Source organism: Haliotis cracherodii, unplaced genomic scaffold (genome assembly GCF_022045235.1).
Source record: "Haliotis cracherodii isolate W230 unplaced genomic scaffold, xgHalCrac1.p SCAF_16, whole genome shotgun sequence".
Taxonomy (NCBI): Eukaryota; Metazoa; Mollusca; class Gastropoda; order Lepetellida; family Haliotidae; genus Haliotis; species Haliotis cracherodii.
In genome coordinates, this window is record NW_027266271.1 from 23,184,071 (window position 1) to 23,198,151 (window position 14,081).

Consider the following 14,081-nt stretch of genomic DNA (forward strand, 5'->3'; position numbering starts at 1 on the left):
CCCTGTCAAACACACATACAGTCCCCCTGTCAAACACACATACAGTCCCCCTGTCAAACACACATACAGTCCCCTGTCAAACACACATACAGTACCCTGTCAAACACACATACAGTACCCTGTGAAACACACTTAAAGGCCCCTGTTAAACACACATACAGACGCCTATCAAACACTCACAGCCCCCTGTCAAACACATGTACAGTCCCCTGTCAAACACACTCAAAGCCCCCCGTTAAACACACATACAACCCCTGTCAACCACACATACAGACTCCTATCAAACACTCACAGCCCCCTGTCAAACACATGGAACATGTTCATGAAATAGCAAAACCAACTTCATGAAACCAACTTCTACCACAGCCCCTGCATTATTAATCAGGAATGTTATATTAATGTTGGATATTGCGCATATAAAACGCAGTCATGGGGTTTGAAAGCCTATTTGAACCTTGTACACAACTTAATACCTTACAAAATATCGACATGCAAGCTCTGTTGCCACCGGCATTACATTGCACTAACAAGACGCCGATGGAGGCTTACCCGGATAAACGAGGGTCAAGATGGTTAATTGTCAGTAAAATGCTACACAATTAGCGGACAGGGTGTACCCCCCTCAGGACCCTCATATACAGAGACACGTGAGCCTATGGTATTTACTTCCTCGTTCCAGCTATACAAAATCTCAAGCTCTCTCTCCGCGCTGCAATCTATGCAGGGATCAGTTATGTGACTGCTGTCCGTGTAAGCTATCGGGGAAGAGAGATGAAGGTGGGTGTGCCCGAGCTGGATACTTCTGTTCCAATGTCATTGGTAAGTATCTTTTCGTGGATGGAGGCGATATCAAAGACGCTTACTATCTAGTTATGTTATCATCTTACCGACTGTAAGTAATCAAAATGTAAGAGCCTATATATGGCTGTTGGATTCTAAAATCAGATGAAGGCCGTGTTTGTGGATATTTATTACTCTAATGGTAATAATATTTAAAGTCTAATGAAACCAGTTACAGGACAAAGCAAGAAATAATAGCAATATAACATGACTGGGTATCATCTTGTTCGGTAGACCGCCCCCGTTGTCTAATGGTAGAGCGTCCGCCGGAGAGCCGCGTGATACCTAAAGACGTTAAAAGGTGGTACCTGTTGCTCGGCATTAAGGGGTTAAAACAAGGACTGGTCGGCTCGGGGTCAGTATACTGTGGTATTCATGATAATTTGCGGCATTGTGTCTCAGTGAGCTAGCACTATAAATCGGCATAAGTCCGGACTAGTACAAGCAGCCACACACATGTATGCATGTCGCTATATGCGCAAAAATCTTGGACGCGACGTTTATGCATATGAATCGGAATTTCTGCTCGGAATTGCAAAATCAAAACAAGGTAATTTGACCAAGAAGTTTAACTTAAGATTCAGGTATATCGATGATCGGATATCGTTCAATAACCACCAAAGAGCCCTTCCACTGATCTACCCACCTGAACTAGAAATACAGAAGACCAGTGAGACCGCCTCGAGTGTTTCATATTTAGATCTTTGCAAAACACTCTCCACAAGACTGTATGGCAAGAGGGATGATTTCAACTTTCGAATGGTCAACTTCCCCTTCGTGTCAAGCAATATTCCAGCAGCTCCAGCCTTTGGTGTTTACATTTCACAACTTTTGAGAAACATTCAGGCATGCTCTGTCTACCAAGATTTCGAAGAGCGTCATACAACTCCTGCTCAGAAGTTGTTTGATCAAGGTTACAACATTCAAGGCCTCAGTAAAGCTTTTAAAATGTTTTAGTAGACATTTGGAGGACATTTCCAAATTTGACGCACCAGTGACAAAAACGATGTCCAATGCAACTCCCTGTTTTGACATGAACCATATGTTCCCGTGTTTCTTCAGGTGAACAATTGACTTGTCTTTGCATGTGTTTGTGACAGGTGTAACCGGTGGGGCAGGATACGCTCATTTTTTCGCGAACACCTGGTATTATCACTATTTGATAGTGATTCATAACACATGATCATGATATAGTCGGAATTGTACAATCGACCCTGATTTATGCAGAGATTTCTACTTGATATGGAAAGGGTTTTGAGGCTAAGAGTCGCTTTAGAGCCTGCCTGTCCTGTCATAACGTTGCTGAATGCAATCAGATGTACCCACAGCGACAAAACGAAACAGGCATATGACACGCAACAATAGGTAATTCATTTGTATAGAGCAATGCGCCTTACATACTTCAAAACACATTATTCTTACCGTAAATTGAACGTGTGACGTATGAATGGAATGGCATCCGATGTCAGCGTTCACTGTAAAGCAGGATTACAGAAGCGGTGGCTTTAAAATTCACATAATACAAGTTGGATTTACCGCCTTGCCGATGGTTCAGAGAGAGTTATTTTCTTTTGAGGGCTATTTCTAAGAATATGTCCCTAAAATTATTATTGTGTTGAGTGCAGATGCAGTTCACATATTTATACCAAGTAACGGAAGAGCGACGAGTATATACAGAACATGACAGGTCCCCAGTATTGTACCTGTCGACTTGAATGAAGATGCTTTCTTTTCAAGGTATTGCCTCATTGATTGTGTGACATGGTACTCGGTCCAGGAAAACTATTGTGGATAAATATAGAATACTCAACGAACTCCCGTGTAATACCAATTCTATGAAACGAGTGAATAGTTCAAGAGTTTAATAACATTGGTATTACACGGGAGCGAGTTTAGCATTTTATTTATTACTTGCCATTTACAACTTTCTTTAGAATTTCACTGTCGTGTATGAATAGGCAGACACCTACACGATCCACAACGTAACCCAATTGAGTTTAACAGAATAATACTTCAGACGTTGACACGTATTAATTTAATACCACACAACGCCCCACCTTTAGAATTCAGGCGTCCGTTCCACAAAGTTATCGTCGCGCTACTCACATACTTTAATAGAAACTTACGACTGTTGTTGCGCTACAATACAATCGCCTCGTGGAACGGGACCTGCACCACAAAGTGTACAAATCACATCACAATAATCCCTGACGTGATTTGTGGAATTTTGTTGCAAGATCCACCGGCGAAACAATGCCACGTGACGTCATCCTAGGAACGGTCATTGAGTGTACATAAGCTCCTCTCAGTGATCTAGCATCTCCCCACGCAACGTCGTTGCATAAGCCAAAGGATGATGAGATCTTTCAATGTTACTTCGTGTGACTTCTTCCCGCAGTACATAAGCACGCGCTTTGGTATTACACAATGTGTAATACAGCTGTATGTTTATTAAACAGGTGATCTCTTCACGGGCAAGTAATAAAATGAGCAACGAACAACAGCCACGGCACCGTGCCGATTTTAAATTGGTAGGACGTTTGAAGTTGGGTAGAGCTTTTTATGGAGTTTCGAATTATATTCTCTGTCTTGTTGCAGCAAGTGATAAGTCATCACAAACACATCATCACATACAGATCTGTTTAGTTTCTTCGTATGTCTTCATGCATTGATCATTATGTTTTCAGGCGGAGCATAAGATACCTAACAACTTTGATGACCTGTCACAATCCTGGGGGATTACTTGAATATCTTGCAGGTAATATGATAACATTGGGACATATATGCTTTAAGAGGTGTTTTTTTGGTCACACACGACTGGCAATGCAGTGATACTGTGATTTTTACTAGGGCGTAACTTCGATAAAATAGTTTCATTTTTAGTAATGTTTAAGGTAATCATCTAAATCCAAACATAAACTGATTGTTGTACTACCCCCCAAAAAAACAAAAACAAACCCAAACCAAAACAACACAAAACAAACAACAACACCCCCCAAAAAAACAAACAAACAAACAAACAAACAAACAACACAAAAACAACAACAACAAACATTTGTATTATTATCCTGTTTTCGTTTCAGGTTGTAAAGATACCACTGAAGAATCCAGCGTGCGCATGTCGGTATTTTTTTCGCCTACGTATATCAATGAATACTAAATGTTCAAAGTTTAATACCGACAACAATTGTACAAATGTCGATAAATGTTTTAACATAAATCATGTATGCAAAATCATGCATTGCTTTCAGTCGGTGTTGCCAATGTCTAATCTGCAATTGTTTTAGCTCTACTTGTAATTGGTAAGTATAAACGTTTTCACAGTGTGACAGAGCGTGAATGTGGCATGATACCCGGACTGGTCCCCAACACCTTAGGGTAAAAATACCCAAAATATTGCATCAATACATTTGGTAGGGCCTGGAAATGGAAGGATTTGCCTTGTGATAAAACTTTATCAAAACAATAGGTAGGCGTGCTTTAGTATTATTATTATTATTATTATTATTATTATTATTATTATTATTATTATACCATCAATAGTAATGCAATATTACAGTCATGAGGCATATCCTTTCATTTCCACGCCTGATATTGTAGTGAACTATTTACATTTAGCAACAACCACCCCAACGCCATCAACGTGTGGCCCCATGACAGATGCCTCTCTGGACGAGGACTGCTCCAACGCGCGATGTGTGGCCGTCAACAGCTCGTGTGTGACGACGTCAGCGGGAAGCCGCAGATGTGCCTGTGTTAACAAGAACGTGCAGATATCTGCTACAGAATGCTCATTGGGTAAATATGAGTTATAGTGTACATCATAATTGTAAGGATGGAATAAGGAATACGTTTCCTACCCTGGTAACGATGCATAGTACTGTCAACAATCTTCACTGAAGTCTCTGTGTTTCAGGACCAAGTGTTCTGTCAAGTACAACACACTACGTCTTCTCCACAGATCTATCTAGAACGTCAGTAACTGGTAAGTCGCCCTTCGAAGCAATCGCTGTGTTTGACCGACAACTTGAAAAAATGCAACGTTACGTTATCGTCGTGGTCCATTCGTTTATAAAAGTGTTTAGGCGAATGATATTATTATATTTTTTTTCAGTGGGATCAATCATTTTTGATGGGCTTAATACATTCCCCCCAAATTCCTTCTCCATAGAAGGCGAAGTATATCCTGATGAGGGGATACTGGACCTTAAGAGAAACTCGACGCACATTGATGTGGCACTGGTCAAGGAAATAAGCAATGCTAAAACATTTGTGGTGGTGTTACGTGCAACCTCCGGTGAGTTCACTGTGCAGCAGGTTGTGACCGTCAGGATCACATCCTCCTCCTTCACACCTGAAGACGTCACAGTTATGTTGGTGGAGGGAACCAGGAAAGACACGCTGATAGCTGACGTGAGGACTACTGGTAGTTTGGGAGGGTACAGCAACTTCGAAATGGAGACCACAGATGATACAGCAAGGGCCCTGTTCAATGTGACCACATCGGGACAAGTTCTCTGTGGGCAGGATATGATTTTAAGTGACTTTACTAATAACGACACAGTAGCTAAAGAATACATATTCAGTGTCAAAACGAGAGGACAGAGCGCAACAATTGCAACATTTTACATACTGTTATTTAAAGGAAAGTTTACGACAAGATTAAACGAGAACTGGGTGGGTGATATCTTGACCTACAGTATAACCAGCTCTAAGTTCCAGGTCGTCATAAATGACACGCTCCCAGATGGACTAAAAATAACAAAGGACTTGACGAGCGTAAGACTGGTAAACGCAATAGACTTCGATGCTGGTATCAAAAGTATTGATTTTAAACTTGATCTGGTCACAACGGACAGAGCAAGGTCAACTTCAGCAAATGTCCACATAAACATTGAAGACCTCAACGACGAACCTCCGGAACTGAATGAAAATGTATACGAGTTTACGGTACTTGCTGGATCTAAGAGAGATAGTGTAGTCGGTGTTGTTGATGTCACTGATGGAGATACGGTTGGATGGATAACATTTCATTTGGAAGGCGAAAATAAAGACGACTTCAGCATAAACGACGATGGTATTTTGACATCAAAAGTGGATTTAACAAGAGGCCGCTTCCCCTCCGCGATCCCCCTCCGGGTCAAGGCTTATGATGGCGTATCCTACTCTGATGAAGCCATTATCACTGTCTATCTCATCTCCCACACCATTAATGCAGTCAACCTCAACAAGACATTCCTTGGCAGAGTCAGTGAAAACAGTGCCGGAGCATTTGTTGCCAATGTCGCAGTGTCAAACTATACCAGCTACAAATTTAGAAACTCTCGAGCTCACAGATTCTTCAGCCTAAATCCTACATCTGTAAGTATCATAGTAAGAAACACTAGCCGTAACTCCTCTCATTCTCCTATGCCCTGGCCAACTCACGGATTTGCAAACAAATATACTCTTCAAAAAAAGAAAAAGAAACGCAAAGCCAGATTTGTGTGAGGTAGGAAAATGCGTTTATTCGAGGAACCGTACACGGTATTGAGCCACAATGTTGTGGAGAGAACATTTGGTGATTGTAGGCGTTGGTTGGTTGGTTAGTGTGTGGTTTAACGCCGCACGCAGCAATATTCCAGCTATATGACGGCGGTCTGTAAATAATCGAGCCTGGACCAGACAATCCAGTAATTAATATCATGAGCATCGATCCACGCAATTGGGATCGATGACATGCATCAACCAAGTCAGCGAGTCTGACCACCCGATCCCGTTAGTCATCTCTGTTATCGGTACATAGGAAAAGTCCAAGGTGAAGGTCAGCTGTCATAAAAAACGCGCATGTCCCCCGTTGGAATCGATAGCGGCCTGACATCTCCTGCCTATGAAAGAGACGAGTATGCAAATCACATCCTGGGGATTGGTAGCCCACTCGGCCTGCAACGCAAAAGCCAACGGCTGCAACGTCTAGGGTTGTGGTCCACGTCGGCGTAGCCGTCTATTCAATTCATCCCACAGGGCGTTCAAATCCAGGGATCTGGAGGGCCAGGGGAGAACATCCCCTGTTGAAACCATACCCTGTGTTGACAATGCTGTTGACTCAATATGTTGCGTCGAACAGGACTCAATATGATGCGTTGTAGACCTGCTGCTCTGAAACGGTTTCGTACGGTCTGGTCGGAGATTCTGCGCAGTCCGGGTATTTTGGATGCGGTTGAGGTGGCTGTGGTCGTCCTTTCACGTAGGTGGCGCAGTCGGATGTAGCGAGCTTGGGCTGGGATGGCAACCTTGGCCGATCACGTGTTGACCCATGCTGTTGAAACCGATGCCATAGCCTTGTCATGGTGCTGGGCGCTACATTGAAAAACCTGGCTACAGCTGAATGGGATTCCCCTGCCTGCAAGCGGTCTATGACGTTGTTTCTTTGATCTTCTGTTAATCTTGGCATGTTGTTGAATTGTCAATGTTCGATTGACGCAGATGCCAGGCAATCAAAAACCCTGCACTTTAATACCGTTCATAGTGCTGCTGCACGTGCAGTACGTTCAGGTCCATGGCCCTTTTGTTTATGCACTGGGTGCGTTTTTCCGAATCGTACGTGTTTCCCGATTAATGGTTTGCATGTCCTTGTTGCGATCATTTTGATCCAAGCAATTTTTCACTGACGCTAAAACCCATTAAACCTCATCATTTTGCACCTTTGGTCCGCTAAGTTTTCTTGTATGGCCCCAAATATCCGTATTGCGTTTCATTTTTTGAAGAGTATATATGAGCATGTCCGTTTCCGGAGCAGAACTCCTTAACAGTTGAATATTTCTTGCCGCTTTTAACATTTTTCAAGTTATATCACGGCGTGTCAGCTTTCTGGAGGAAAGCACGAAGTAATGCAGGTCTCAGACGTTTACCATTTGGGTGAAACCCACGAGCACGGGTATGGTGCTGACAAACCTAGAAACATAATCGGGGCGAACAGGGATTCGAACCCAATATCATAGGTTTTTGGCGTGCCCAAGGAACGCAACTCTGCACAGCGAATCGCGGCGCCTTAGACGACTGGGCCCCCGTGCCCCCTCGTAGAAGACGGTAGAAAAGGTGATCGCATGCTTGTACTCATATAAAGAATGAGTTATTGATTGTTGCTTTACGTCGCAGCGAGCAATATCCCAGCCACATCTATCAATACTCGAATTTGGGTCAGACAAGGAAGTTGTCTTGCTCGAGTAACGTTCCATACCATCAGGGTACGATGACAGTCAAGATCCTCCGTTTAAGCGGCTCTTGCGTCTTGCGTGGAATGCACGGGACCTATTTTGATATATTTACACCTGGATGAGGTTTTATCTGTGCCCTTGAACGAAATACTTGCGTGGTTGAGTTCTCGTTTATTCACAGGCGGCATTCGTATATTTATCACACTGTCGACATGCATGACTGGAGGAAGGAAGTGTTTTTCACGTACAAAGCGACGGCCATCACATGCAGCAAACATGACTAAAGGGTGGGTAGGGTGGGGGTGGGGGGTGGCACTTGTCATCTGATGGCTTGAGTAAAGAGTTGATGTGCAAGTAAAACACATACTACGAATAACATTCTCTCTGTCAAGGGGATCGCCACAACAGCTATTGGTCTAGACCGAGAGAACGACGACCAGGCATACACTGAATTCACCATTCAGGCTTACATGGGTAGTGACGACCAATGCTCACCTTTGGTAAGTAACAATTTGAGGAACCTTTATGTATGTGTTAGGATATATACATCTAAGACTTTATGCTTGCAATATATCAGTGCAGTCGAACTTTGATGTGTCGTATTTCCGATTGTCTCGAACTCACCTTCCGGTCCCTACAAATTCCTTCTATATATATATCATCATTTATACTGAGATCCCGGTTGTCTCGAACTCACCTTCCGGTCCCTGCAAATTCCTTCTATATATATCATCATTTATACTGAGATCTAGTTTGTCTCGAACAAACCTTCCAGTCTCCACGAATTTCTTCTATGTATACATATCATCATTTATACTGAGATCCAGGTTGTCTCGAACTCACCTTCCGGTCCCTGCGAATTTCTTCTATATATACATATCATCATTTATACCCAGATCCAGGTTGTCTCGAACTCACCTTCCGGTCGCTGCGAATTTCTTCTATATATACATATCATCATTTATACCCAGATCCAGGTTGTCTCGAACTCACCTTCCGGTCGCTGCGAATTTCTTCTTTATACATATCATCATTTATACTCCGATCCAGGTTGTCTCGAACTCACCTTCTGGTCCCTGCGAATTCCTAACAGGTGGTGCAAGCTGATTACTGTGTGATCATAATTCGAACTTTTTTCCAGGACCTCTCGAGTTCGACACACCGAAGTTCGACTGTCTATGCTACCTAGGTGATATGTGTCTTAGTATATATAGCCACGTTTGATACATGTTACTTGAAAGACATGTGTCTTGGGGATATATACAGACACGTTCAGTACAAGTTACGTGAAACATATGTGTCAAAGGATATATACATTCACATTCGGTACATGGTACCTGAGAGTTGTGTGTCTTAGGATATATACAACCGAAACCTTACCATGACGACTACATTATATCCGTATAGGTGTTTGTGTTAGATAAAATGTCTTTTTATCCATACATATGAATATTAAGAGTCATGAACTGATTTCAGACAAAGGAATGTAGCCAATTTAATTGCTCCATCACAATTGCGATTCACACCTTAATGGACACAATAGCATTTAACATTCTGTCCCACAGACGATTGGTCAACTCATTACGAATATAATGGACTTGAACGACAATGCGCCAGAATTTTCCAGACGTTCTTACACAGGCAGAGTAAAAGAAAACTCCATTCCGGGAACCCTGGTTGATGATTTGGTGAGTGAGATAATCGAGATCTTGAATTAACCGAGAGAGAGAGAGAGAGAGAGAGAGAGAGAGAGAGAGAGAGAGAGAGAGAGAGAGAGAGAGAGAGAGAGAGAGAGAGAGATATTGCAAATTAGCTTGTAGCTGTGGTGTAATGCTAAGTCATGCGGAATGTAACGGCCCACAGTTCCTTCGTCAACTATGTACTTAGGATCATATTCTATTGAGCAGGTGGACATAGCTGTTGCCGACGAAGACGTTGGAGTGAATGGTTCTGTAAACTTCGCTTTGACGGGACCTGGGAAGACCAATTTTGCTGTTGAGAAATTAAACCATAACAAATTCACCATAAAAACCAGCGGAACCCCGATTGATAGGGAAGTAACTCCATACGTAGTCCTGACATTAACTGGAACAGACAATCCATCTAATCCTAACACAGGCACCACTACACTCAACATCACAATCATGGATGTCAACGACAATGCACCAAAGTTCATCGGCAGTTCGAACGTATTTTGGGTGGATGAAAACGTTGGACCAAAGACTATCACTACGTTAACAGCCACAGACAAGGATGAAGGCCTCAATGCAAAGGTATCATACTCATTGAAAGATGGGGGATTTGGTTTATTCCAAGTTGACGCAAGCACTGGCGAAGTATCGACAATCAAGGCAATTGACAGAGAAAACAGGAAAGTCTTCAACCTGATCATCGAAGCAAGGGACCAAGGATCTCCTTCTCAAGAATCCGTGTTGACAATTACAGTCAATATTCGTGATGTAAATGATGAAAAGCCTACATTTATGGAGAACTCCTACAAAAGTAATTATAAGGAAAATAGCCCATGTGACAGAAACATCCTAACAGTGACAGCAACAGACAAGGACGAAGGCAGCTATGCCAACATCAGGTTCTCAACATCAAGTTCCAACTTTACAGTCGATACAATATCTGGCGCCATTAGATGTGTGATTCCTCTTGACTATGAAGAAATGCAGCAACATCTGATAGAAATAAAAGCAGAGAACCCAGGGATTCCCACAATGAGCGACACAGTAATAGTTGAGATAAACGTTGAAGATGAAAATGACAACAGTCCACGTTTTGATAAACCCAACTATCAGTCTGAGATAACAACTTTTGAGTGGGTAACCAACAACCCTGTCGATGTTTTCGAAGTCACAGACTATGATTCTGGAACGAATGGCCAATTTAGGTTCTCCATGGGCGGGGAGACGGACAAATTCTACATTGATGGAGACAATGTAGGTGTATTACGTATCAAAGAAGGCGCAAGTCAACCCGTTGCTTCCACAACATATAACTTTGACGTTACAGCTACAGATAAAGGTTCTCCGTCGCAAAGTGTCCCAGTCCCAGTATCAGTTGATGTGAAGAAACTACAAGGCAATAGTACTGTACGGTTCAGTTCTAAAGACTATAGGTTTTCAATTGTGGAGAACCGATTATATACCACATCGTTCGGAAGAGCAAATGCTGCTCATGATGCCAGCGTGTCAGTTCGCTATACCTTATTCCGTGGGGATGATTTCCGTATTGATCCAAGTAGTGGAGCGCTGACTTGCAGTAAGCCACAAGATCGTGAGGCAGCACAAAACCACACCATGGTCGTCCGCGTCAGAGATCTCGCCACTAACGCCTCGGAACTGGCTGTTGTAAGTGCGAGTTTTCCAATTGATGTACCACTTGTAGTTCGTATAGAACAGACATCTGGTATGATTACTGTTCAATAGTGATTCACAAACACATGCTCGTGATATATTCAGTACGATGGACTTGTAGCGATAATTGGTTGTGATTATAGTTTTGTCGTTTTTACTTTAATTTGACTATATTATGTTTGTTGTCATATAGGCTTCCATAATACATCAAGGAACTGCATTTAAATTTACATACATGACGAATATACAGTGAAAGTATTTGGATTCTTGCTTTTGGCTTGTTCATGTTTGGACCTGATTGTTATTTTCACATTATTGTGCATCTAAATAAAAGCAACAAAGCAACCGACTATATCATACGCATGTGTCTCTGAATCACTATTGAATAGTGATGATACCAGATCGGAGCTGCTGGAATGTTGCTCGATATAACGGAAAAATTGAACATTTAAACTCATCTCTCGTGTCATATAGTTTTGTGGATGTTTTTGGTCTCTCTGAATATTTATACATTATTCTAAATATGAAACAGATGAGGCAGTTTCACTGGTCTTTTATTTCAAGCTCATATGGGTAAATCAGTGGAAAGGAACTGGCTATTTGACCATTATTAAATGATATCAGATTACCTAAAGCATTAATTATACTTTTTGGCCACATTAAACACTAACCTATTTTACGATTGTCATAAAATGAAAACTGTAAGTGGGATTGTCTTGTATAACTTTTAAAAGTATTTGCTTGAATTGTTTCAGATAACAATAACTGTTGAAGATGAAAATGACAACGGACCTACATTTCTGACAATACCCGAACAGCACGTGTTCAGTGTTAAAGAAAACTCTGTGGACACGTTCATTGCACGCATCGTGGCACAAGATAAGGATGCAGGTGACAATGGAACAATAACATACAGCATTGAGTTGCAGACACCTCGTATACGTAAGTTGCAGTCTGTCTTTGAATGGATATACTGAAATCTAATTATTTTTTAGACGAAACAATATGGTTAATCAATTTTGTTTATGGAAAAAGCGCATTCTATTCAGTGAAGAATAGTTACAATTTAAAATATATTTGAATTAAGTGGTGCCTTTTGCTATTTTGATTATTTTGGGTTGTCATTGTTATAGAGGAAAATTATTCACATAATAAGTCTCATTAAAACGTCTTCATACATCCATACAACTGTCTGATAGAATCTATGTAAATAATGGCTTTTTATATCCGATAACATCAAGCGTCAACATCATGAAACACGAGTACAATACATTAAGTACCCACTGTTACGGACATATGGTCTAGCATAGTATATCCATATAGACCATAACTTGTGATAGTTGCACTATGCCAAGGGGCAACATGTCACAGCCGATCATCAACGTCGGTCAGATTACCGCATTCATTTCAATGTTTCATTGCTTATTTGGAGTTTTGAATTTATGTTACGATTCACAGATTTCTCCATACATCCTGGAACCGGACGTATCACTGTTTCGGGAGATCTAGACAGAGAAGCTTTTGACGAATACAACTTAACAATAAAGGTAACATTAGAATAATTCACATTTCATCTTGTGTAATAACTCATTTCTTTACAAGCCAACAGTGCCATCTATTGTCACCAATGGAGTTCAGGAATGAACTCGATTTTATCACCGTTTCATCCACTTGTTTATGGTTACTGAAATATGTTACGTTTCATTCTTAATTTCAAGGCGGCAGACAATGCTGATGTTCCAAAATCTGCAATAACACAGGCTCGGATCCTTATCTTGGATATCAACGACAATCCCCCCACATTCCAAACACCGAATGCAGTAACAGTGAAGGAAGACAGATCCTTGTTAACATCAGTATGTATATGAAACAATGTGTTTGATAATCAGTGATATATGTGTTAAACATTTGTTTGATAATCACTGATACAAGTGTTAAACATTTGTTTGATAATCAGTGATATAAGTGTTAAACATTTGTTTGATAATCAGTGATATGTGTGTTAAAACATTTGTTTCATAATCAGAGATATATGTGATAAACATTTGTTTGATATTCAGTGATACAAGAGTTAAACATTTGTTTAATAATCAGTGATACGTGTGTTAAAACATTTGTTTCATAATCAGAGATATATGTGTTAAACATTCGTTTGATATTCAGTGATATAAGTTTTAAATATTTGTTTGATAATCAGTGATATATGTGCTAAAACATTTGATTGATAATCAGTGATATACTAGTATGATAATCAGTGATATACTAGTATGTGTTAAACATTTGTTTGATTTTCAGTGATACAAGTGTTAAACATTTGTTTAATAATCAGTGATATGTGTGTTAAACCATTTGTTTCATAATCAGAGATATATGTGTTAAACATTCGTTTGATAATCAGAGATATAAGTGTTAAACATCTGTTTGATAATCAGAGACATAAGTGGTAAACATTTGATTGATAATCAGTGATATAAGTGTTAAACATTTGTTTGATAATCAGAGATATAAGTGGTAAACATTTGTTTGATAATCAGAAATATAAGTGGTAAACATTTGATTGATAATCAGTGATATAAGTGTTAAACATTTGTTTGATAATCAGTGATATAAGTGTTAAACATTTGATTGATTGAAACGACAGAAAAACAGATGAGGCGTCAACCAAGGTAGATAATCCAGGGAA

At 40.7% G+C, this 14,081-nt stretch overlaps 1 protein-coding gene across 1 annotated transcript in view; it reads left to right on the plus strand.

The window, feature by feature from the left end:
- The first annotated feature begins 711 nt into the window (after window positions 1-711).
- The window catches only part of LOC139463627 (protocadherin Fat 4-like), a 47,791-nt gene continuing 34,421 nt past the window's right edge, over window positions 712-14,081 (plus strand). The window contains exons 1-11 of the mRNA XM_071244900.1: window positions 712-819; window positions 3,528-3,598; window positions 3,924-4,638; window positions 4,757-4,825; window positions 4,955-6,201; window positions 8,429-8,536; window positions 9,602-9,724; window positions 9,944-11,392; window positions 12,154-12,340; window positions 12,857-12,945; window positions 13,117-13,254. Of these exons, the coding sequence (XP_071101001.1) occupies window positions 4,386-4,638; window positions 4,757-4,825; window positions 4,955-6,201; window positions 8,429-8,536; window positions 9,602-9,724; window positions 9,944-11,392; window positions 12,154-12,340; window positions 12,857-12,945; window positions 13,117-13,254 (3,663 nt within the window). The 5' untranslated portion in view covers window positions 712-819; window positions 3,528-3,598; window positions 3,924-4,385. The remainder of the gene's footprint in view (window positions 820-3,527; window positions 3,599-3,923; window positions 4,639-4,756; window positions 4,826-4,954; window positions 6,202-8,428; window positions 8,537-9,601; window positions 9,725-9,943; window positions 11,393-12,153; window positions 12,341-12,856; window positions 12,946-13,116; window positions 13,255-14,081) is intronic.